This window comes from Neodiprion pinetum, chromosome 2, assembly GCF_021155775.2.
Source record: "Neodiprion pinetum isolate iyNeoPine1 chromosome 2, iyNeoPine1.2, whole genome shotgun sequence".
Classification (NCBI taxonomy): Eukaryota; Metazoa; Arthropoda; class Insecta; order Hymenoptera; family Diprionidae; genus Neodiprion; species Neodiprion pinetum.
In genome coordinates, this window is record NC_060233.1 from 19,043,653 (window position 1) to 19,071,447 (window position 27,795).

The 27,795-nt window shown below is 42.7% G+C and overlaps 1 protein-coding gene across 1 annotated transcript; it reads left to right on the forward strand.

The window, feature by feature from the left end:
* The first annotated feature begins 16,981 nt into the window (after window positions 1–16,981).
* Window positions 16,982–17,941, forward strand: LOC124212218 (uncharacterized). The gene has a single exon (XM_046612094.1). The coding sequence runs from the start codon at window positions 16,982–16,984 to the stop codon at window positions 17,939–17,941; it is 960 nt and encodes a 319-aa protein (XP_046468050.1).
* The last annotated feature ends 9,854 nt before the right edge of the window (window positions 17,942–27,795 follow it).

Here is a 27,795-nt window from a genome sequence, read left to right on the forward strand (position 1 = left end):
CGGGACTGGTAATAATCTAATAGCCGGTATTCATAGTCAGGTTCGATTTGTCGGACTGTCTTGAGTCAGCTCAAAGCATAAGCTTGATCGGCTGAGAGCTGTTCCTAATACAGTTTCGAAAATAATACGGAACTATTTATGAATACCGACCAGACGTCGTCACAGGTAATTTTAAATTGAAAATTGCAACGAATAGCTGTTAGCAAATTCATGATATAACAACGAATATATCATCAATCTCCCAGGTGGAGGTCGCTATCAAACAGAGACCCACCTAACCCGTCCCTACCTCCCAACCATGATCGGGTTTGCACCAAACAAATAAAAAATGATAAAAAATAATATAAAATGATGAAAGTGAAATTAAACTCGTTTAAACTTAATGAACATAATCACGAAATCTTTATGAAAAGTATCTCATAGAAATTAAATTGAAACAGTATAAGTGAAACATGACAGTAATCTCGATCGAGAAAATTGATATCATAACAAGGCATCGAGCATTGTATACATTATATGGCTAAATAAATTCTATAGAAAGCGCAACCTATGGAAAGTAGTACGTCACGAGTGCAGGTCACAGATAGTAATGAAAAAATAAGCTACAGAATATTTACATAATATATAGGTATATACGCAGTTTGGTCAGACTGCAAAAAGTATTCCTAGAATGAATAATCAGATATATAATTATAACGATATGACTAGCAAATTTTTGGCACAGTAATACACATAACTAACTAAACATAAATCACAGAAATATTGCACGTAAGGTATATACAAAGCTATTATATTTATGAACATATGTACATATATTTATATCACAGTTTTTTATCGTCTGTCGGTCGGGAATTTACTTTTTCTTACGCGCGGCCTTCTGGGCTTCGATGATTTGAGGGGGTTCGCGGATTGAGAGTTGTCGGGCGCGTCTAGAATCTACGATCTCGGGTAATAAACAAAAGTGAAAGAAATCTGCTAATTTATTCTCCATTTTTTCGGTCCAGAATTTATCGTCACGTTTTATTTTATCAAAAATCAATCCCTTTGGCGTCCAAACTATAAAATAGCACCACTTCCTATTTGTAATGTGTAGAAGACCTTGGACCTGATACATGTAATTATGAGAAAGATCTAACTTTGGTTTTCCATCGATTATTTTCATGAATTTAATTTTCTTTGACTCTATGCCCTCCATTGGAGTCAACTCTTTTGCCGATGCTGGACACTTGACTTCTACGACCGCGTCTTTACCTATAAGCCCATCCGGCGATGCCGCAAGGAAGGGTAACGCCTTGTCCACCACTAGACCACTGCTATCAACAGTAACAGAATGTTCGGCAGCGAACTGACCTATTGCTATGGGCTCTTTTTCTGTGCCCCACCTTGTATTTGAATTTCCATGGAAATCGCCGTAGTGGATGCGTTCTACTAATTTAGCACAAGATGTTCGTGGCCTTCGCTTACAAATTTCACCGAAAATTGAGGCAGTCAAACGCTTTCTTCTCTGTTCGTACCATGCGATTGACGAACTCTGCCCCATTGTTTGTCGCTCGATTTCCAATAGGTCCTCCGAATACAAGCTCTGCACGAATGTCCTTTGAGCAGACGCCAATTCATCCACCGACATGTCTGATTGCCGTGGACAAGCAGCATCTGGGCCATAGTCGGCGTCAGCGATCTGGGTCACGAAAGTTTTTTTGCTACCCTTAAAACCCTTTTTTCTAATTTTTATTGACCCCGTTTTATTTTCGCAATATTTTTTCGTGAATTTACCCACCCTTCCTGTCAATTTTTCCTGCACTAATACATGAAATTGTCCACCGGCATTCATTCTCATTACGGCAGAATCGCACCGAGCTCCATATGAATCGCGCAGGGCAAAGTTGACTCTTTTGCCACCTATAGCCTTGGCAACGTGTGAGTTGTATAACTCAGCTACGTTGTTATCCACGTCCCATATGAGGCTCGATGCATGCTCAATGAGTCGATACATTGCCGATTGAATCTCTTGGAAGACACCAGTCAATTTCATATCCTCGACCAGGTTAACTTCCCCTGGTTTGGGGTGACCGTCACAGAAGTAACCTCTCTCCGCACATGATCCATGTTCCCCGAAAACATGGTTCGGACTGTTTTTAATATCTTTGCGCAAATCCTCGACTCGAACGTAAAGTGGCTGATCTACTTGCCCTTTCCTGTAGCGAATTGCGGAAGTTACGGCATATCGTAGTCGCCTCAAGTTTTTGCGCAAATTATTACGTAGGATCACAGTACCAACCTTACGGTTGGTACAGAGATCCCGAAGTCGAGTTCCATAGACGCGGAGAACATGGTTGCGGCATTCAATTTTTTTGACAAGTGCTTCCGGTCCATACGGAAGCGCATCGATAAGTTTTCGGTGAACACTACTATCCCCATCCCCAATTAATTTATCGTATTTAATACCGTGCATTTCTACGCTACACTTAAAACCCTCGACGATAATGTCTGACTCCATCGCGGTACTAGAACCCGTCCAATTTTTCACACATTTATGTTCGCCTACAGATGCCTCGGTATCACCCCGCTTCCTATCACACGTTGAACAATATTTATTTCTTACCCCAATGAATAAAACTTTTCTGGTTTTGAATCCCACTATTACTGCTACACCTGATAGAGAGTCATATTTTGTCCTATACGATCTTTTTGCCCAAGACCCATCGGCGACAACCGCTATGCAAGGGTACCCGTCCTCGTCAACGTCACCCGCCTCACGGGCCAACCTAGCTTCTTCCCTACCTGCCTCTAGCATTTGCTCCCGTGAAATGTCGTGATACGTATCGCTAACTATCCTATGAAATTTTTTCCAAGTCTCTTTAGCCATACATGGCATATCTACCGATGCACTAATCTCTGCGAGTTGAGAAAAACCACCACCTGTGGACACTACACCGGATACTATAGCTGCATTGACGCTTGAGGAACCTGAACTAGAATTCTCTGACGTTATTGATTTGACTAAATTACACATACTACATTTGAAGGTGATGGTGGTAATGAATCCTGTCCGGCTTTCGGATATTGGACACATGTCTGCAAAAGTACAATCAAAAGGGGAGTGACGACCAATTTTTGCAATGCTATCTAAAAAATGCCTAATGTCTACTATTCTTCTCCCAGTCAACTCCAATGGGGGACTTGGTTCGGCCTTGGCATTACCGACTACAAGCAAATTTGAATTCATGTCTTCGACAACATTACTTTCGGTCGCAGGCTGGATACTCACGAAATCCTCCGCGGTGTTGCACTCAGTCGTCTCGTCGTCGTTTCTCGCGTACTGTATCGGAGATTCAGGCATTGTCTCCGAGCAAAACAAATCGGTATCCTGAAATTCGTCGGCAAGTACGACCTCATTAAACGGAGCAACATCTTCTGTTACCTCTTCCGCTGAAGTCATTACTTCGCGAACCATTTCTCCGTCGTTTTGTTGGCTCGCAGCAATTCTACACGTAAAAAAATTTGGCAATGCATGGACGCGAGAAAAAAATTTTAGCAATAAATTATAATGACCACAAATATAATCAGTAACCAAAATGACCAGGTCCCAGGAGACGGTGGATCGAAGAATGCCCAAATTTGCCGCGCAACGATAATTAGGGAATAGCAGATCAGGAATACTTTCACAGTATCACTGTTATATAATATATATATAGTAAATCTTATCGTCTTGTCATTTTTTTTTTTTTTTCATATAGTGGCACTTGTCGGGTCTTTTTAAAACAAGCACAAGAAAATACAAGTCGAGCCATATCAATGTTGTAATGGCAATATCGAAATGGGCCCGCCAAGTATCACGCACTGCAATTTTTTTTTTCTTCTCAATTTCAATTTTGGTTTCAATTTTTTTTTTTTGTCATCATCAGTTATAGTATATCAAAATCATCATTGGTGTCTAAATAAATTATACTTGGCAGTAGTATCTGATTTGATAACAGTTTTGTGGGGTGGCTGTTTTGTAGGTAATGTATGCATGTATGATTACCCCAGAAGTACGTCAAGTTTATTTCTAAAAACAAAACGCGCGTATTTTAGTGGCCTAATACGTACGCGCCGTATTTACTTTGTATGGAAAATTCTGCCAGATACATTGTAATTTTACATCTCTAGATACCAGGTTCGATTCCTGGCTCTGTCGTTAATTTTTCGAAATCACCAGTTTTTCAAATTCATATCTCCCAACAATGAATTTTCTCGTAACTAATGATACTGCACATCCGCATATCATTTATTTAACCGCTTTGACCGTCTTGCGTGTGCTTCCCATCGGAAGCGTAAGATTCCAACATGTAAACATTAGACGGGGCCAAAAAAATTGACTATTTTTTTTTTTGAAAAATATATTGAGAATATCATTCAGTATGGCAAAAAAAAAATTTCATGAAATTTTAAGCCCTTAATATTAACTTTAAGAGGTCTATCATCGCTATTTTTGATTTTTAGTAATAATTTGATGTTTTACGTCAGAACTGTCGAAATATTGAAGTGAAAAAATTTATGTTCACTTATCCCTTTATAAAATTAAATTCCCTACAAAAAAGGTCTGATTATAGATTTTTGTCAGACAAGCCGTTTCCGAGTAATTAAGCTTAATAAATTGATATAATTTCTCGATTTGACTTTTTTAATTTGGAATTTCGTGACTAACGAATCAATGAATGTATAAAAAAGATCATGACAGATTCTTAAAGGAAATTGATTGTTCTACAAAAAAGATCTCTTAATATTTTTGCCTCAATTTAATTTTTCAAAAGTTATTCTCAATTAAAGTTAATATTAAGGGCTTAAAATTTCATGAAATTTTTTTTTTGCCATACTGAATGATATTCTCAATATATTTTTCAAAAAAAAAAAAATAGTTAATTTTTTTGGCCCAGTCTAGTAAACATTCATCTTCATACATTCTTAGATCGGGTGCTCAAGAAACGAAAACTTTCTATTTATTGTAATTTTACCTTGGATACTTGGGTAGTCACAATAAGTGATCAGAATATTCCTTATGATCGACAAAGTGTAAACACTAATGCAAATAGCCGAATAGTGATTTCGATCATTTAACCTGAACACGTAACAAATTGATGACACATTTTAGCGACTAATGCAAACCGGGCTAGTACCACACGTCACAACGCATTCTAGTTTATGTTTTCATACGTATAAAAAAACTTGAGAATGAATTTGTACTGCTATTATGAACAGCAATATCGGCTCTTGAAAGTACTTTCTTAGATCAAAGCCCTGCGATTGTTCGTACTCATGTGATTGAATCTCGAAGTCAGAGAGGGTGCGACATCAATCATATAAATAATTCAATTTACCTCATTTTTTCCCGAAATTTAGCCAAACTCTTTATGCCGGGTACTTTCTTCTTCTTCACAGACAGATTCCTTCTCTTCTTACCCATCGCGGGAATAAATACTGACTCGAAATAATAAAAAACACGGTAGAAAAACACAAGCAAAAATAAAAGCGCGGAACACTATCCACGTGCCGAGCGATGAGGATTCGAACGAGGGGAATTGTAGTGGGGGGGTTTGAGTCTACTCTCTTCGCCTGTAATTCGCATGGTCGCCGGCCAACGCGGTCGTGGCGCTAGCAGCCGCCCGCCTTTGGCGCGAAAAATTTGCTGTTTTATGCTTCGTGATTTTCCTTCTCATTTCTTCATTTTTGAAGATAATTAGGTTCTTAGGGAGTCATTTTGAAGATAAAGAATGGATCTGTGTCGCCGTTTTCGCCGAATTTCGAAAAAAAATTCACTGTTCGCTGTGTCTCACTTCAAAGATAACGTACTTTCAAGTACGTTTTTCGCAAATCTGAGAGCGAAATCGAAAATTCGGCAAAAACGGCGACACAGATCTATTCTTTATCTTCAAAATGACCCCCTAAGAACCTAATTATCTTCAAAAATGAGGAAATGAGAAGGAAAATCGTGAGTCTCTGTTCGCGCGCGCTCGTCGAGGCATAGGCAACGCCCTTAAGCAACTGAATCAGAACCCGGGAATCTTCTTCAAACAATTGCAAGACCTACGTACATATAACAAAGAATGGACTTTGCTGAACTACATAGACCTCCAATATTTATTCGACCGACTTGACCAAGCATCAGATTTCTTAACCATAATAGAAGGTAAATGCTCTGTCGCCAAAAACTACTGTTACACCGGCGACCATATTCAAATGTTGGCTGATAGAATAAAAACCATGAAACTGTACCAAAACCGAATAGAATATTTAGTTGGCCATCGCACAGGCGAATCCACTCACTCCGAACTTGCTAAATTAGCCCACCATCGCGGAACACGAGGCGCGATTAATTTCATTGGTAGCGTATCAAAATCCTTATTCGGCACCCTAGACGTAAAAGACGGAGAATATTTTAACCAACAAATTGACAACTTGTACAACGACAGTAGGCACTTAGCATCCCTGCTTAACAAACAGATAAATATCGTACAGTCAACGTTGGGCGTCTACGGGAAAGAAATCGACAGCATGATAAGCCACGACCGCGAACAACATAAATTACTCACGGCCCTCTCGACTGATGCAGCTATTTCAAAAGCCTTAATCGCCAACAATACCTTCAGAACGACTTTACTTAACCGACTAATTGACCTGGACCGACACTTGAACGAATACGAACTTGACCTGTCCAGCTTAGTAAACGCTATCCTCTTCGCTCAAAAAGGTATCGTCCACCCTAAAATTCTATCACCACAACAAATTATTTCCAGTCTTAAACATATCCAGTCACTCAGACCACAAATAGAGTTTCCTATTCCAATGGATCCAAATTACGCTGAAGAACTGATTCGAATCTCTAAAATCGACATAGCGTATTACGAACCCAGACTGCTTTATGTAATATCTATTCCGTTGCTCAACTCCGAGGCTTTTGACCTGTACCGACTGCTTCTCGTCCCCGTTAGACAGACATACGACTCTGCAAATAACAAATTCGCTTACATTCAACCTGGCAGCGATACATAGCTATAGCACTTAACCGAGCGTCGTACTTTCAAATCTCGGAATCCAAATTTAGTAAATGCATTTTATCCTTAGGAAAATTCATATGTAAGTTGACACAACCGCTTTTCCGACCGTCGACTCACAAACTCTGCGAGGTAGACCTTTTTCTGAACCCGTCCAGAAAAATTTCAAAACAATGTGATATCAGATTGACCGCATTCGATGGAACCTACTGGACGGAATTATCAACATCTAATTCTTGGATTTTCTCAGCTTCCACTCCTGAGACTCTTCATACTCTCTGCCCAAATGACCAGACCTCTCGTGTCACACTTTCCGGTTCAGGCATTATCACCCTAGACGACCTGTGTACGGCTAGTACTTCTGAGGTCACTCTCAAAACTTCGAAACGCTCACAATCTACCGAGACCCTCTCCTACGTCCCCAAAGTTACCTTGGATCTAAGTCAAGTATCCCTCAGTCTTGATTTTAATATTTCCACCGACTTATCCTTAATTGCAATCCCCCCACTCCACAAAACCTCGCACATAGATGTACATGCCTTGGCCAATACCGGACTATCGCTGCAGGATATCGCAAAACAAGCTACTGATATCAGCACACACCACCGCATACAGCGCTATATGTTGCACATCAAAGACACTCTTACTTACAGCGGTGTTGGTTTACTATCTCTCGCAACCCTATACTTATTCTACCGTCACTCATGCCTCGGCAGGGTCATTACTCTGTGCACACATTGCAAAACAAAAAAAACGGACCAGACATTTAGAGCCATACAAACAGGGTATGACAATCCAATCGAGCTAACTATTATTCACCCACCTACTTCTTCTGTCCTACCCATTCCCAACGAAGTAGAAACCCATCATGCAGTTCCTCACACACCACCTCCGCTTCCTTTAAACCCACCCACCTTACGAAAACCTTATTACAAATAGGCAATTACAATATTACTATCAAGATCTGCTGTTGCGCTGTCAAACAGACATAAGTAAAATAAATACTTGTGTACACTACTGCACTAAAATGATTGTAGTGACGATTTTATACCCTTAGTTTACAATTAGCCCAAAATATATCTACACTCATAACCGATATCATTGAACGAATAGGTCAAACTCTGTATCTCGATATGTATAAAAAAAAAAAAAAATATATAGTATTACTTAGTACCCAGCTAATCAAAGATATCATTGTTTTTTAGTCTTAAATGTACTAACCCGCTTCCATGCGCATTAACCCTAGGCGCCTAGCTTTAAACAACATTATGTAACCGTAGTATTATAACTATATGCCTTACGCTCATACGTAATCCAGAATATAAACCATACACTACCTATAATAAGATAAATTGTAAAACTAATTTTAAGCACATACTTTAAAATCATGTTTCACATTTCCACCTTTTTGCTTCCCATATTCGGGACCATACCTACCGCTATGCTCCCTCTGACGGGGGGGGGGGGGGGTGTTACGTCCAGCATACCACTTCTCTCTATTTTTCCTACTCGCTAACTCTCCCACAGTTCTTACATTAATCTCATGGTCTCTGTCCTGTCCTCTTATCTCTACGTAGTCTCACGCTATTCACTATCACGCTTACTCATCAAATTCCATTCCCTACTCCTAGCATTGTCACACCTTTTCTGCACCCGTACGATTCGCGTCTCGAGGGACACTTCTATTCCAACTCTCAACAACGTCACATCTGAACTTCTTACATAGCTTCATACAGCACACTTCGTTTTTACCGTCATCTGAATTTCCTCGAAATAAATATATTAGTAATATCTCAAACAAACCCTACGTTATTCGATCCTCATCCTGATTTCCGGTTGTCCTGGAACTTAAAAGCGAAGCCAACCAGTTTGCTCTTACCGCTCAGGAGTAACTCTACTCACGGACGTAACGCTATTTTCAAGAAAAAAATGGAGTACGTAAACATTTTACAATATGTGCGGGTGCCTATAGAGTGGATATTCGAAATATTTTACGATTTTCTGGTACAATCAGTAAGGTTGGCAATGAGCGTGCACATGGCGAACGGTGACCGTAATGACGATAACAACCCTCGAAATGACGTTATCGTTTACCAGGCGGGTGTGGCGGCCCGCCTGGTACGTGATGAAAAGGGGGATTTTCTGTTTCAAGAAAAATTTTTATTTAATTTCACAACTTTCAGAACAAATTTATTCTCCCTTTTTTTTTCTTTCACAACAAAAACCTTAAAACTTTTGTGATACATACACGTCCTACGTTTCTCAAATATCATTTGCCAACTTTTGGAACAAATTTGATAAATACTTTTGTGTGAGTGATGTATATACCGAGAGTTCTAATCCAAAGATGGCGGCGCTCCCCCCTAGCTCGCCCCTACCCCTCCAAATCCGCAGCGTTACCCCCCCCCCCCCCCGCCCCTAAATCCGCGGCGCTACCCCCCCCTGACCCCTAAATCTGCGGCGCTACCCCCCCCCCCCTTCCTCGCAAATCTGCAACGCCCCCCCCCCCCCCCGCCTCTGCCCTCCGTTGATCATTTTCGCGATTTGCCGCAAGATGTCTATTTTCGTAGAATTTGACACACACACACACAATAATTCCTGTCGAGACTTGTTTGGCGCCGGAAAGCCGCACATAAATCGGATAGGGTGAAAACCCGCTAGATCTATTAAAAAAATTCCAGGAAATTACTCTTTAAGATGGTGCCGACAGTGAACTTTGCTGGTGGTGATGCACTTAAATCAATCTGGGGCAGTGAGAGTCCCATAAAAATTCCTCGCACAATATGCGTGTCGAGACTTGTCCAATGGAAAATTGTAGTGGGGGGTGGGTGGTATATAAAGCGTACGTCTATCGTGATCGTCACTCTGTTCTCATCGTATTCTCATTGTGAACTGTTCTCGCTCGTGAAATAACCTCGAAACGCGATTGATCTAGCAAAAGTTAACCACGTCAGCCGCCTGGAGAATCTGCCAACCAAGAACATGTCGGAACTCGAAATTGGGGGAGTGTATGACATCATCGGGTTACGACTGGTCAAAACAAAATTCTGGGTACGTGTTCTGGCGACGATCGATGGAGAATACAACGTCTTCTTACCACCAAGAATCGTAAGAGTTCTACAAAAAGATTTCGGTCAGCTGACTGAAATGTGTAGCGTGGCCAGGGAAAATCGTCTGCAAATGAAATACCTTGGTGGAGAATTCAACAAGTTTGAATTTTCATGCAGTTATGTGCCTTGAATAAACTATGCGACCCCCCTCTACTTCCACAAAATTCATCCACGAGGGGATAAAAGCGGGTGTGCTGGAGATGGAATAGTCAGTCTTCCACATACTATCCGTCAGTATATAATCGAGCGCCACATTCCCGATCCTCAACATGGCGATGATCCTAGACGTGCAATGTTTTATCGGTCATAACATGAAGTTTGTACCCAAGGAAGTCGCAGTCATGAATGTGAACGGGTCGGGTCTGGATTACATCATTTTCAAGTTGCCCTATGATTTGGCAAGCTTACCACTTGAATGTAGAGCTACCAATGTATGGTTGACACACAATCACCACGGAATATCATGGAATGCGGGCAACAAATCTCACGAGGACGTGACAAAGATTGTGAGAAAAATAGTTGGAAATGCGTGTTACGTATACGTCAAAGGGGCGGAGATGAAAGAATAGCTGACGAAGATCGTTGATGGTACAACAAGGGTTATTGATATGGGTAATTTGCATATCATACCCCCTGCAATGGAAAAATTGAGGTATATGGAAGCGGCACCGTGGCATGACGTGAACCATGGATACTCCCCAGCGAATAAGCTCCAGCAAGCAGCAGCGCCAGGCTCAATTTGGTATGATGACAACTCTGAATACATCCCGTGTTCAGTGGGTCAGCGTCGTTTTGTGCCCGTGTCATTGCGATCTGCGTGCGAGCCGCGCTCGAACGATTCGTCTCCGCAGGGATGCCAAGTCTCGCGTAGACGAAGAGGCGAGCGCGCATCACGCATTTTTTAAAACAGTCCAGTTAAGTCGTCCGTCTAGTGACGATCGTGAGTGACGCCATGCGTTCTCTCGTACCACGACTATAGACGAGAGGCCCAAATATACTCTTGTATACGTTCGCTCTACGGAGTAAGGTTGATGAGTACGGCCCGAGTGTCTCTCATTCTACACGGGACCGAGTGCCCATACACACATACCAAGGGTCTTGCACCCTTTCATCATACAACGAGCCCGAGCGCTCTTGGTGTACTACCAACACCAATTATACTCTCATATACAATCGCTCCTCCGAGTAAGGCAAACGCAAATCATACGAAATTCGATCGAATCGAATAAAACAAAAATCGCAGTACGAAACGCACTAGAGATCGCGGTGGCATGAGCCAAACGGGCTGTAACCGGCATATACACATTCATATACACAATCGACACATTCACGTGTGCGACACATGCTTTTATACGTTTACAAATACACGTTCATACGTCGTGGGTTTTTATGCCGCAAGGCTTTTCCCACAAGAGCCAATAAACATTCATAATTCGATGGCTCAAACGCGAGAGTTTTTTATTCAAGAAAACCTCAACCTCTATCCTTCACACTGATAAAAAAGGTTCAATTCAAAACTACGAGCCAACTTCACCTATGAAGAAGCTTCGACTATACAATTTGGTGTCAGAATCGGGATGCGAACCCACGCCCACATAGAGGACAAGAAGAAAAAGGTGCAAACGTACATCGTATTCAATAAATCGTAACACTCTTCGACTAGTCAGCCATCGTCTCCAAATTCATCACCCCCCAGTTCGCCATCGATGGAAAACGATCATCATCTACAAAAAGATAAGTATGCAAACGGTACACGATTCTTAATATCGTATTATACACTTTCTTTGGCGTTATACGTCTTTCTATAGTTCATAACGTTCGACGTAGTCGAAAACAGATTTCGGTCCAACGCTCGCTTTGTGTGAAGAACGTAGCATGCATAAATCCGACAATCACGTGTATAAAACAAGGGTCTCGTTTTTTGTTATGAGAGTCTCGATATCTAGGCGTTGAAAGATAACCGTCGCACGAGGGGGTTTGTTTACACTTGACGCGGGCCGCGCTCGGTCTCTTGATCTTATGCGGTGAAAGACGAACGAGTTCGCGCGCGTTTTCGAAAAGATACGCGCTGCACGGGAAGAGGCTTAGAACCAACCCTTGAGAATCAGTCGAGCTTCGACATCGAACGCATAGACGTCGTATCCTGTTTTTCTCGAAGATCTTATAAATATTTGTCCGCACAAGCTCAGTAAAATGGCTGCCCGCGTAAAGTTTATTAATCAAAAGCGTGCGACTTTAAAGGCGAACATTACCAAACTTAAGCGATTCACGGAGGACGCGGATTTTGAACCCGCGAACATAAAAATGCGGGCGGATCGTGTAAAAGAACAATTCAATTTCAAAAAAAAAGAAGAATTACACGATGAACTCGCATTATTAACCGACGGAGACGGTGACAACGTCGATGAGTTCGACGAGTTGCAGGATCGATTCTACGCGATCATAACTAAAATCGAGACAGATTTATTATCGACAACACCACAACATCCCGGTGTAGCAAACGTAACGTCGCTGCCGATCGACGGCACGCGTCGACTTAAATTGCCGGTCGCCGACCTCCCAAGGTTCGACGGCAACATCGAAAAGTGGCTATCGTTCAAAAATACATTTCTGACAATGATCGATTCTCGCGAAGACATAACGAAATCACAAAAATTCCTATATCTAAAAAATTGCCTAGAGGGTGACGCGTTAAACAAAATTCTCATTTATAACGTGAGCGAAGAAAATTACGGGACGGCATGGAAGTTACTTCTAGATTCGTATGACAAGACTCGAATTTTGATCGTAAAACATCTCGACGCGATCCTCGAGATGCCTGCGGTAAAAAGGGCGACGCATAAAGATTTAGCGCGACTCGTCGACGACATGCGCCAACACGTGAACATGCTCGCGTCATTGGAAGTGATACCAGATAAACACTTGTTAGTCCGGATAATCGAACGCGCGTTGCCCAACAATATTCGGGTCAAGTGGGAAGAGACGCTCAATCTCGACACCTCGCCAACGCTCGAGCAAATTTACAAATTCGTCTCCGAGACCGCATTTCGTTTATGTACGCTCGAACAAGATGTATCGCGTTCCAAAACAGAGACCAATTACAAACGACCGCTTCCGAATTATACAGATCAAAGCGGAATCAAGACTCGGCGCGGAGAAAATAGCGCGCGTACGTTAGCGATAGGCACGTCAGCAAAGTGCGTAGTGTGCAAACGGGAGAGTCATCTCACATACCAGTGTCGTGAATTTCAAAAAATGACGGTTCATCAACGGTGGAATTTCGTCAAGGGTTCATCGTTGTGCAAAAATTGCCTGCGCTCGCACCGCGGCAAATGCACTTCGACGCATTGCAAAAACTGCTCCCGGTTTCACCACACTCTTTTGCACAACGTATCTCCTGCTGCATCCACCCACGCGACCCAAGAAACGATACAATCGGATACACCTAAGTCGACAACAAAGGTAAATTTTACATGTAGCAAAATGATTACACACAGCTCACGTCAAGGGCGTTACAGTCGCAGTTAATGCTGAGCGCTCAAATACGCGTCAAAGACTCACGCGGTCAATACCTAAAACATCGCGCTTTATTAGATACTTGTGCGACAGCGCATTTTATAACGGAGGATCTTGTGAGAGAATTGAAACTACCGATACGCGCGTGCACGATCGCGGTAGGAATGATCGACGACGCAAATACAATTTCTAAAGGCGCGGTCGAATGTACATTTTATTCGATACACGATAATTTCAACAAAACTCTCACGTTTCTGGTCATACCGAGAATAGCTGATAACGTACCGAACGAAATCTTTCCTCGCGAATCAATCGACTTACCGCGGAATGTAAAATTGGCCGATCCGCAATTCCATTTGCCTGGAAGGATCGACATCCTCATCGGGTCAGGGACAACGTTGTCATTATTATCGATCGGACAATGTGATTTGTCCCGCGACGGCTGCGATCTCATCTTACAGAAAACTCAGCTCGGCTGGGCCGTTACCGGCGGAAAATCAAACACCACGGTCGGGAAACGAACGTCGTGCCAACTGACCGAATTAAAGGAAACAATCGAAAAATTCTGGTTGCTCGATGATGCAAACGCTGGTCAAAGAATATTATCAGAAAATACAAGCTGCGAAACTCATTTCATTCGAAACGTCACTCGCGAACCGTCGGGACGGTACGTCGTTCGTCTGCCGTTCCGCAGCGCCGATCGAGACCTCGGTAATTCGCGATCTATGGCTTTGCGACGATTTGCTGGCTTGCAAAAAAAGCTTAACGCGGACCCGGTCCTTAAAGCGGAATATCATCGCGTTATGAATAAGTACATAGAACTAGGCCATATGTCACTCGTTGTCGACGAATCACTACCCGGTTATTATCTCCACGCCACACGGTCATAAAGGCGACAAGCGCTACGACGAAGACCCGAGTTGTCTTCGATGCGTCCGCCAAAACAAGCATGGGAGTGTCGCTTAACGATACGCTGATGATCGGCCCGACTATTCAATTGAAACTAATCGAGCATCTTTTACGATTTCGCAGTTATAAACTTGTGATTACCGCGGACATCGCGAAAATGTACCGACAAATTTGGATCGCCCCCAGCGATCGTCGGTACCAACGAGTTTTTTGGCTCCAACAGGAAAGAATTCGCGTATTCGAACTAAACACCGTAACGTTCGGCGTGTCGTCGGCTCCGTTTCTTGCGATACGAACCGTACAAAAACTTGCAAGCGATGAGAGCGCGGATTATCCTAAGGGGGCCGAGGTTTTAACGCGCGACTGATACGTCGACGATTTGTTATCAGGGGCAAACACCTTTGAGGAAATCGTACAAATTCGGGACGAAGTGATCGAAATATTGAAGCGTGGCGGATTCGACATTCGACAATGGGCGTCAAATCACCCGCAGGCCCTAAATAATTTGAGCAAAAAAACCGCAGATATCGAATTTCTGACAGACGAAAGTCCTGTGCACAAAACACTCGGTATATCATGGAGCGCGCGGAATGACGACTTACTTTATACGGTGAAACGTATCGAGCCCTTCGAAAAGATCACAAAACGATATATCATATCAGAAATCGCGAAAATTTTCGACCCCCTCGGTTTACTCGGTCCGGTGATTCTCACCCCGAAAGTGATTATGCAACGATGCTGGAAAGCAAAAACTACATGGGACGAGTCCGTACCCAGCGCGTTAGATTCCGCGTGGCGATCGTTCGCGGAACAACTGTCATTAATCAACAATTTAAAGATTGACCGATACGTTTCGACAAATAACCCAATCGATATCCAGATTCGCGGATTTTGCGACGCGAGTCAGACGGGTTACGGAGCTTGTATATACGTGCGCTCTTGCGAGCAGGACGGCGAAATTCGCGTAAGACTTTTTTGTTCAAAGGGACGGGTGGCTCCGCTAAAAGATCAAACCATCCCTCGACTCGAACTCTGCGGCGCTTTGACACTTGCTCGCTTATATCGCGAAGTCCTCGAGGTCACGAGCTTTCGCGTGGACAAGACAATTTTCTGGTCAGACTCGACAATAGTTTTACAATGGCTAAACAAACATCCGAGCGTCCTAAAGGTGTTTGAGGCACATCGCGTCGCAGAGATACAGGAAGTCAGTAAAGACGCGGAGTGGCGGCACATCCGGACTGATCAGAATCCGGCAGACGCGTTATCGCGAGGTCAATTTCCACGGGAATTTTTAAATAACGACTCGTGGTTTCGGGGGCCTGCGTGGCTAGCTCAGCCCGAATCCGTTTGGCCGCAAGTCGCGGTAACGCCTCAGAAGGATTTACCGGGGATTAAAAAATCATTGTGCATGTTCTCGCAATCGCAATCGGAAGAAATTTTCAAAAATTTCTCGTCATACACACGATTGATTCGTGTCGTCGCGTACTGCTTACGTTTCTCACCCAACAATAATGTCAAGGGCGCTTTGACAATCAAGGAAATTGAGAAGGCCGAGTATCGCGTTATTCGATTAATCCAACAAGCGCACTTTCAAGACGAAATCGATCGTCTTTTATCTGAAGAAAGGGTGAAATGCGCAAAACTCAGATCTCTGAATCCGCGAGTCGACGAGAGAGGCTTGATTCGCGTCGGTGGTCGTATAAATAAGGCCGATATCTCGCTCGATCAAAGAAATCCGATCCTCCTTCCGTCGCGACATCACGTAACCGACCTTTTGATTCGTCACATGCACGAAAAATTCTTTCACACCGGGATCCAATCGACATTATATATGTAGGAGTAAAAAATATTCTCTATGTTAAGTTTATATTTTGAAGTAAAGATAAGATTGTGTTCATTTTTAAGTGTCGTAAATTTAAGGATTATGTTGTGACAAAGGCTATCCAACATGCTGTTGCCAGATGAGGAAATGTGGCTAGTTGGTGAGTCTCGGTCACTAAAGTATTGTATAATTGAGATGGATACGAGTCGTGTGAGAGCGAGAGAGAGAGCCAGGTATGAAGTATGGAGTTCAAAGTATAAGTAAGGTTATGAGGGTGGGGGTGAGAAAAGGCCAAGAAGCCCTGCATGTACCTAATAGCTAAGCAAAAGTCAGTCTAAGACCATCGGGACTACTGTAAAGATGTACTTGTCACTTTGCCATAATAAAGAAATACTTCTATAAAATTCAAACCTGCCGTCACACTGCAAATCTTTCTTTAGTAAAATTAATAGCTTCAAACCTATTATTATCATTATACTACATATAGTATCCGGCAAAGATTCTGGATACTAGACGGCAGAAATCAAATACGTAAAGTCGTGCGACGTTGCGTGCGATGCATCCGGTTTCGGGCTAAACCAGAGACGTAAAAGATGGCCGACTCACCAAAATCTAGAGTAGACAGTGCACCGCCGTTCTACCACACGGGAGTAGATTATTTCGGTCCGATACTCGCAAAAGAAAAGAAACATCGGAATCGGAGCAGCATTAAAGTGTACGGCTGCGTATTTATTTGCATGTCGACTAAAGCTATTCATATCGAGATCGCAAGCGATCTGTCAACAGACGCGTTCATAGTGGCTTTACCACGATTCGTCAGTCGTCGGGGCATTCCGGGCCATATCTATTCGGACAATGGGACGAATTTCGTCGGCGCGAACAGTCAACTTCGTGAATTTTACGCTGTCAGAGAGTCCGAAGACTTCCGTTCTCAACTGTACGAATTTACGTCGACCAGAAAAATTGGGTGGCATTTCAATCCGCCCCTCTCACCTCATTTCGGGGGTATCTGGGAGGCGGCTGTAAAATCGTGTAAACACCATCTTAAACGCGTCATGTGCGATCTTTTGTTTACGTACGAAGAATTGACTACTCTGGCAATCGAGATTGAGGGCATTCTCAATTCGCACCCATTGTGCCCTATTTCCACAGATCCAAACGATCCAATTGCTTTAACCCCCGCGCACTTTCTTGTTGGAAGACCGCTCACGATGCTGCCGGAAAATGATCTTTCGCTTGTTCCAGACAACCGAATATCCTCGTGGCAACTGATCACTAAGACACGACAAGAATCCTGGCGCCAGTGGCAACTCGAATATTTGAGCGAGTTACAAAAGAGACAGAAATGGATAAATCCGGCCGAAAATATCGCGTTGGACACGGTAGTCCTATTGATTGACAAGAACCAACCATGTATGCAGTGGCGACTGGGTCGAGTGGTGGAACTACATCCTGGAGACGATGGCGTAGTCAGGGTGGTCACCGTAAAAACGACTCGAGGACTCTACAAACGCAACACGAGATCGATTTACGCTTTGCCCATAAGTTCTTGAGATTATCGGGAGAATTCAACGAAAACGATAATTTTCGAACTCTTCTCAGTTGAAATTTACAATTAATTCTTTCTAATTTTCAAATTCAAGTTTTCGATTCATACTTACGCAAGATTCAGTCAATATACTATGTAGATGTAAGCCAAGTCTTCAAGTTTCTTCAAAGTCATATTCCAATTAATTATTTACTCTTTATGCATAAAATATCAACTTTAGACTTAAGGTAATCGTTGTAAAAGGATCAATTATAATAAGGTTAATGACATGTACTACTGTTTGCATAATTTTGTTCGTTAGCACTCCCAACGGGGGGAGGGTGTTCAGTGCCTCAGCGTCGTTTTGTGCCCGTGTCATTGCGATCTCCGTGCGAGCCGCGCTCGAACGATTCGTCTCCGCAGGGATGCCAAATCTCGCGTAGACGAGGAGGCGAGCGCGCATCACGCATTTTTTAAAACAGTCCAGTTAAGTCGTCCGTCTAGTGACGATCGTGAGTGACGCCGTGCGTTCGCTCGTACCACGACCATAGACGAGAGGCCCAAATATACTCTCGTATACGTTCGCTCCACGGAGTAAGGTAGATGAGTACGGCCCGAGTGTCTCTCATTCTACACGGGACCGAGTGCCCATACACACATACCAAGGGTCTTGCACCCTTTCATCATACAACGAGCCCAAGCGCTCTTGGTGTACTACCAACACCAATCATACTCTCATATGCGTTCGCTCCTCCGAGTAAGGCAAACGCAAATCATACGAAATTCGATCGAATCGAATAAAACAAAAATCGCAGTACGAAACGCACTCGAGATCGCGGTGGCATGAGCCAAACGGGCTGTAACCGGCATATACACATTCATATACACAATCGACACATTCACGTGTGCGACACATGCTTTTATACGTTTACAAATACAAGTTCATCCGTCGTGGGTTTTTATGCCGCAAGGCCTTTCCCACAAGAGCCAATAAACATTCATAATTCGATGGCTCAAACGCGAGAGTTTTTTATTCAAGAAAACCTCAACCTCTATCCTTCACACTGATAAAAAAGGTTCTATTCAAAACTACGAGGCAACTTCACCTATGAAGAAGCTTCGACTATACATCCCGGCATACAATTGCGCCTTTGGAAATGTGCAGCGAATAAGGAGTTGGTATTCGAAGGAGTGTACCAGCTCCCTCCAGAAATCCTTCCGTCCGTACAAAGAATTGGACGGTTTAAGGGCAATGATGTCCGAGGATATGGCTTTTTTACCAAAAGAATTTATCCACGCGTTCGCATCAAACTCCATCAATGATGCGTGGGATAAACTACCAGAGAATATGAAAATGGACTACGTCATCGCAAGTTTCCGCAGATGTAGCATACATTACACACCAGGATCCGATTGCGATATCGTGGATAGACCGAATCCTCTGATTAAAGACTGTCTAGGTTGCAATCGTGTGTATAGATAATATGGACAATATTTACCAAAATAACAATAGAATTTATCACAATATATACAATTACATCCGGGTTTACATGTAGAATATTCAATAGAATTAATCTCAATTATATCATAGCTTATACATAGAATTAAAAAAATATACTATTCGATAAAATTATAATCTAGAGATAGGATACATTACAAATATATATCTTTATAACTTTGTGCGAGATATCGGGCTAGATTTGGTCACGTGAGGCTGGCCAGGATTGCCAGTAAACGAAAATTCAAATCCGCATGTACGGAGCTGCTGAGACCAAGCGAGCCAAAAGGCGATTAGTCGGTCACCAACCACCTATCCGAAAGGACCGCGTCATTTCTTATATGTATATTTCACACAAACTGATTATCCCGTTGCCGAGTAGTCTGGAGGACAGGAGATATTCGTGAGCAAGAAGAAGGAACCTGGCCTACACAGAAGACCCCGGGGTTCCCAGTAGCTCTGTGTTGTTTTGTTTTGTCCCTTTTATTATTTATACATATTTATTTCGTTCTTTTTTTTGGTACCGCTCTTTTTAATTCTCTTTTGTGACGCCTATTGGCTCATTTTATCTTTTATAACCTTAAGCCCGGCCGTTTTTTTTTGTCGTTAGATTTTAGTTATACATGGATCGGCCATTGTAAATTTATTTATTAATTTATTCTGTCCTTCTATTTTTTGTGCCTGCTATATCTTTTGTTACGATTATTAGCGTTCTTTTCGATTTTACAATCGGACACGCCCATGTTAGAAAGATAAGTTTACCTTTTTCTTGTTCTGTAGTGTATGTTGTTCAATAATAAATAAAACGAGGTGGCTATTTTTAACTTTAGGTACGACCCGCTTGCAATATTATAATTACTGATAGAAAATCATAAAGAATCATTACAACTTTCACCTATTCTCGTCGTACAAAATCTAAATGTTATGAATTTTTACTTGTGAAAAATATATAATCAACAATTGTGAATTTAGCGTGGCTTATTCCTCAAAATAATCCATTAAATCATTATCGTTATCCTGTTCGCTAACATTATCATCATCATCATCATCATCATCATCATCATCGCCATTTTCGACATCTATAATTATTACGATAGTTTCATTCGCCCATTTTTCTACAATTATTTCCGTACATATATCACCGTAATTTATATAATGTTGGCTGTTTGGCCTCACTCGAGCAGCTCGCGCGTCCTCAACGAGATCCCGAAGTTCCTCCAACGAGAACTCGCGTGTTGCTTCGGAAAAGCCTATAATTATCTATATTCCTCAGTCTGCTCATCCTCGCCGCAATCAACGATCGACCACTTATCGTCATCATCACTTGAATGAGATGGCATTTTTTTTTTCTTTCTAAAATTGATTCGCGAAGAAAAATCTGTAGCAAGAGCAAGCCGAAGTAGAAAAGTTGATGCTGCTGCTGCACTCATCATTTATATGCATGATAAATCTCCAATTCAAAAAAGTTTCCACCTATTCAAAATGAGTGATACGGAGAAGGTGTGGAAGATACTAGAATTTTATTTTAATGTAGTGCTACACACCAATCCCTGTCCGAATAATAACCATCATCGTCAGCTCTATCAATGTCTCCCAGCATTTGATGGATTTGATCAATCTCATCCAGAAGCCAACCGAATCTGATGCGTACGTCTTCGCAACCGTCAAAATCATTAACAAACTCAATGCCCACTTCCCGTACATTCACCTCCACCCACTCGTCATCACCATCACCGCCATTCCAAACACCCTCCACCTCCGCTTCCTCCTCCTCCGCCTCCTCCTCTTCCTCCTCATCCTCCACATCACTCGATGATGATGATGATTCTAGGTGATGCTCGCCAGCCAAATTATGTTCAAACTCGCGATCATCATCACCAACACTATCGTCAATACATCGCTTGGGGTCGATAATTAGCGTATCAGCATCACTATCAGTCAATTCATCCTCATCATCCTTCTTATCATGAGCCGCCCTTCTGCACACCCGCTTATATGTCGGCGATCGTGGTGGTGAATGGGGTGGGTAGTCTGATGACCCTCTTTTCCATCCTTTCATATTTTTTCGATATGATTCTAAAATTTTTCCAGAATCTTCATGGATATGATAATAGGGAATACAGAAAAGTTGAAACAAATAGAAAAACTTTTTTAACATACTAATCAAATGTGATAATCATTACGGAATTCAATTCAACATTCACAGTATCGTAAGAGGATTGGCGTAGCACCATATACATATACAGGGTGTCCCTAAATTGCCTCCCACGGACTAGCCAGCATGATACGTCCTTAAAATCCAACCGAGAATTTCTTTTTCGGAAGCTCGTCCGACGCATGGTTTTTGAATTATAAGCGATAGCGCAAGGCCAATCAGAGTGCACCATTTCATCTAGATTTTCCGCCACGGAAATTGCTGTTTTGTTCGTCTGGGGGAATTATTATTATTCGTTTACGAAATAAATATCGGCACCTCCCCTCTCTCGCTGCTGTACCCCTTCTCGGGCGCTGACCTCGGTATTGTTACCGCGGCACACGCTGCCGGCCGCACATCCATTGGCGCACATTTGTGTGTGTAAACAGAAGCGAATTCTCAAGCATAATGGGTACAGCAGCAAGAGAGGGGAGCAAAACGCTTGTTTTCACACGAAAGATTTTCAAAATTACTAGAGAAGTTTCAAACCGCTGTTCGAATTTATACTGAAAGGAGTCGGAACCACCCTCCACCGAGCAAAAACCAGCCGGCCAATCATTTGTAGAGCATGCACCACGTGGCATACAGACAAAAAAGTGATGCGGGGGAGGCAGTATAAGCTAGGAGAAAATTTTCTCAAGAGCTCGCCAGCTTTTCGTTTGCCGATTTTTTTCTCGTTGCATACCCCACGCTAATATGGTTAGGGATGTGCAGGCTCGGACTTGTTCGCTATTAAGAGTCGTAAAACCCAAAACTGCGTGTACACATACCAGCCGATCAAGAGCGGGCAAGACAAGATTTTTCTCACACCAAACACTGTTCGCTACCTGCTTTTCGTTGACCAAGTTTTCCCACCACATATCCCACGCTGATTAACGACTCAGAAAACCCAAAAACTGAATGTGCACATAGCATCCGGTCAAGGGTTGGCAAGACAAGATTTTTGTCACGCCAAACACTGCGTACTACCAGCTTTTCGGTTGCCGATTTTTCTCTCGTTGCATACCCCACGCTAATATGGTTGGGGATGTGCAGGCTCGGACTTGTTCGCTATGAAAAGTCGTAAAACCCAGCCACTTTAGCGTGAAACACGCACACGAAACTCATCGACAAGATTGTATTATGCTAAATAAAGTACGCATGGAATTTCCCAAGTGTAAAAATTTAGTATTGTCCAATTTTCAAAACAAAGGCACCGTTCCGTTTGTCGAATACGCCGATCTCGAATGTATATTAATCCCCGAACCTGTAAATGAATTTAAAACTCATAAGATTTGTAAAATTCGAAAGCATATCCCGCACAGTGTGGGGTACTACGTACATTGTGCGTACGATGAGACTTTATCGGAGTTCCACGGTAAACGCGATGTCGATTGCATAGATTGGTTTACGCAACAGCTTAAAGATTTATCAATTCAAGTAGAGTCACGCATCAAAAACATAATTCCGATGAAGTCTCTTCCCCAAGTGCAACGCGATCGTCACATGCGTGCGAACAATTGTTATATTTGCGAAAAACCGTTTACCCCTGAGAAGAAAAAGTGTTACGATCACTGTCACTCCACGGCTAAATATCGTGGTTCTGCTCATAATCAGTGTAATTTGAATTTCAGAGAGTCGCACACAATTCCAATAATTTTCCACAATTTGTCCGGTTACGATTCTCACTTTTTAATCAAATCCCTCGCGTCAACTTTCCCTGGTAAAATTACACTGCTACCCATAAATAAGGAAAAATATATATCCTTCACGGAACGCGTCGATAAAACGATGATGCACTTGAGATTCATCGATTCGTTTCGATTTATGGCTAGCAGCAACGATAAACTTCCCACATATTTGACCGATACCGATAAACGCATAACACGTGAATTACATGATAACCCGCCTCAGTTCAGTTTGATGACCCGCAAAGGCGTTTTTCCCTATGAATATGTCGATTGTTGGAGGAAACTCAATGAAACGCGATTACCTGCAAAGACGCATTCCTACTATCATCTCACCAATTCAAATATTAGGGACGCCGATTACGAGCACGCAAAAACTGCTTGGGGGGAATTCCATTTGGAGTCATTGAAGGGCTATTCAGAGTTACATTTAAAGACCGATGTTCTTTTGCTTGCCGATATTTTCGAGAATTTCCGCGCTAGCTGCTTCAAAACAGGCGATTTAGATCCGTTGCACTACTACACTGCACCGGGACTTGCTTTTGACGCGATGCTCAAGCATACTAATGTAAATTTGCAACTTTTAGACAACCCTGAAATGGTGTTATTTATTGAAAGAGTCATTCGAGGTGGCGTAGCACTATATTCTAATCGAAACGCTCGGGCCAATAATAGATTCATGGGAAAATATTTTGATCCAAACAAAGCGGAATCGTATCTCATGTATTTTGACGTGAATAATCTGTACGGTGCAGCTACGAGCGAGTATTTACCAATCGGTTCGTTCGAGTGGGAGTATCAGCACATCGATATAAAAAACCATCCGGACGATTCGCCGATCGGTTACTTTCTGGAGGTAGATTCGGACTACCCTGTAGAACTCCACGAGGATTACAAAGACTTACCTCTTTGTCCCGAACATTTTACTCCTCCAGGTAGTGAAAATGCCACACTCGCGACCACCCTTTACCCCAAAACAAAGTATATATTGCACTATAGAAATTTGAAGCAGTGTTTGAGTTTAGGATTAAAAGTAACGAAAGTGCACAGAGTTTTAAAGTTTGCACAATCTCCATGGCTCGAGCCTTACAGCACGCTCAATACAGAGATGCGCAAGCAGTCTAGGAATGAATTTGAGAAAAACTTTTACAAACTCATGAATAACGCTGTGTTCGGCAAGACTATGGAGAATGTGCGAGATCATAAAGATGTTAAATTGCTCACAAAATGGGAGGGAAGAGGTGGTGCGAGAACGCTTATTGCCGGAGTAAACTTTCATAGCTGCACCGTATTTGGCAATGATATGGTTATCATTGAAATGAATCGTGTCAAAGTTTACTTCGCCAAACCTATTTACGTCGGCGCATTAATTCTAGATCTGTCAAAAATCTTTTTCGACGATTTCCACTATAATTATATTAAAGCTAACTTTTCGAATAAACAAGCTATATTGATGTATACCGACACAGACGGCCTTATTTATCAATTCAATGTACCTAATATTGATGATATCATCAAACGTGACGTAAATACAATGTTTGATACCTCCGACTATCTGACCGACAATGTGTATGGTATTCCCCTTAAAAACAAAAAACAACTAGGGCTAATGAAGAATGAAAATAATGGTAAAATTATGAGAGAGTTTGTGGGACTGCGAGCAAAGCTGTACGCATGTACTACGATGGGTGAGGATGGGGAAAAATATGACAGTGGCGTTAAAGTGAGTAAGCGCGCCAAGGGTGTGAAAAATTCATCGATCAATAGCATCACGTTTGATGATTATGAGCGCTGTCTAACGGCTTACCAAGAGTTGACTCTTCCACAGTGTTCAACACGCAGTAAAAAACACAAAGTAAACACGATCGTACGGAAAAAATTTGCTCTGAGTTGGCAGGATGACAAGCGGCAATTGATACCTGGACAGACCGACACCGTACCTTGGGGGATTGTCCCAGCCCCCGAATAGCTGTAGGATAAAACTGTAGACGTAGAATTGATGTAAATATTTGATGTTTGACGCCTCGGACGATCCACCATCGGGCGGAAACGTTTCACGATCAAGACGATATTTAATAGATTTGAAGTTTCAAAATGCGAATTTATACACGTAACAATCATTTATTCATTCATTATTAATATATCAAGCAATCATTTATATTTATTTGTTTATTAGGAGAAAAGTTTTCAGAAAATGTGAAAAATTTTTCAGAAAACGAAAAAAAGTTTCCAAAAAATAAAATGTGTAATGATCATATGGAAAAATTGCATATTATCATCATTATTATCATTATTATTATTATTTTCGTAGTACAGAGTATGGCACATGTGCGTACAAAGGAGATAGAATGTGGAAATATTTGTATATTCAAAATCATTTATTGTGATTCGGAAAATACATACAAATTATATTACATGTCTGTTTCATTTATCCAACTACTGTGCGAACTATGAAAACCCAACCACTTCACATTGAACAGATTTCCCCGTTCGCGTAATACTTTCTCCACAAGGTAGTCGTCGGCATATTTCACTTTGGTGAGCTCTTCCTCGTAGAAGCCCCCCTCGATGGGATGATCTTGATAATCGGTAAGCTTGTAGGTGGGTGGATTGGTATTTTTCACCTCGCTCACGGTGAATATTTCTGTCGTCCAAGTGGGTTTAATGGTTTAATGGTTTATTGAGATCTTTCCCATGGCAATGTTGGGAAATAACAAGAAAAGTATACAAAGTTGAGCTATATTCAGAGTCTCAAATCCAAAAACTTAGCCTAGTTTGATGTATAGTGTAAAGAGGAGCACAGAATAAAGACAGAGAACTACGGAATAGACAGGAGTAGAAAATATAGAGATAGAAGGATGCAAAAATTGGAAGAGTGAAAGACGGCAAAGACAATGTTAGAAAAAAAAAAAAAAACAAATAGGATAAAAATTAGAATAAAATAGAAACATAGAAACATGAGAAGCAGGAACTAGAGAAATCTAAAATCTAAATGAAGAATCGCCATCAGGAGTAAGTCTCTTTTATCCGGAAGAGATGCTGATGGAGTGCACGTTTACGACATCAAGCGTCAAGAGAGACCTGAGTTCGGTCCGTGTGGTAGCCTGGTAGCAAGATAACAGAGTCCGAGATCTGCGAGTGGAGCCAGGTTTCAGTCGCAGCTAGCAGCGGCCGAAAAGGCGAGAGATGGAGGTAGCCACGGGGAATCGAGCCTCGAAAGCAGCTAGAGCGGCAGCCGATGAGATGCGGTGAATAGGAGAGCCGTCAGATCTTCGTAGGAGAATGACGCCCTTACGGTGCCAAACGTACTTAAAGCCACGAGATTTCGCAATAGCTTTGGTGGACATAAGTAATTTATGAAATTCAGAGGAAAGAGCTTGATTTACGTTCACACTGAAAATTCGTCCCTGCTGAACCACGGGTAGGTCGGTTGTACGTAAAATCCCCTTATTCTTCTTGGCAGCCAATAAGCGATGGGTGAGATCCCTGGACGAAAGCCTCACAAGGAGTGGCAACGGAGTGTCCTTCCGAGCCTTTGAAGGAGGGATCAGAAAGCGACAGGCCAAGATGTCCGATCTGGCAATGGTGAGGTCGAGCGCAGCAGCCAGTGAGGTGACGGCAGGACGAATGCCATCAGCTGAGGAACAGGGAAGGCCAGAAATTATGACCTCCTCTTCGCACAGACGAGCGGAAGCACGATGGCGCTCAGTGTGATCAGTATCGCGCTGCTTACGCAAGTCCTCGACTGCCTCTTGTAGCGTGTGATTTTGGGCCTCGAGTTCTTGGATGCGGGCGGTATTGGCGTCAATCTGAGCCTGCAATGCTGGTAGGGCGTCAAGCCGAGACTCAAGCGCATCAAACCGACGATCCATATAGGCTGTAAGGTGACGCAAAATCGCCTCAATAGAAGTCGAGTCAAGAGCTGCGGCCGTAGTCTGTGAGGCGGTGAGCGTCTCGGATGAGCTAGACGTGGTCGGTATTCACTCAAGAGTGGCACCGGGGCAGCAATGCTGAACACCGGTCTGCAAGATTTTCTTGCGGCAGCAGCCAGGATGATAGTGGGAATTGCAGCCCGAGCAAAAGGTGGTCTCTTTCACCACATTTTTGGAGCACATACGGCAGACACGAGCGGGCGCCATGTATTTGTGGGAGACAGTCAGTAAGTTGCCGACAGTTGTTGAGAAGGTCAAGAGTAGACAAGCCGTACGTTAGATGGAGCGGCAGGTAGAGATCAGGCTCGGGTACACAACAGAGATGTGTCACTGGGCAGCAGAGCAGTAAAAAAAGGCAGCACTTCTGATTGGTCAAGGTGGTCAGGCCGGAGACGTTTGAGCAGCAAAACCGTTGACAGGTAGAGGTTATGTCCAAACAGGCAGTTCCAGACAAAATAGGAAGGACAGGCAGGAGAGGCTTGTAGCAGAGAAACTGCAAGTGCCAAGCGGGCTTGCAGAAAGGCGCATGCAAGAGAATCTGAAAGAAGAGCGCCCGAGGGCGGAAAGCGGCAGAAAAAGGTCGAGGAA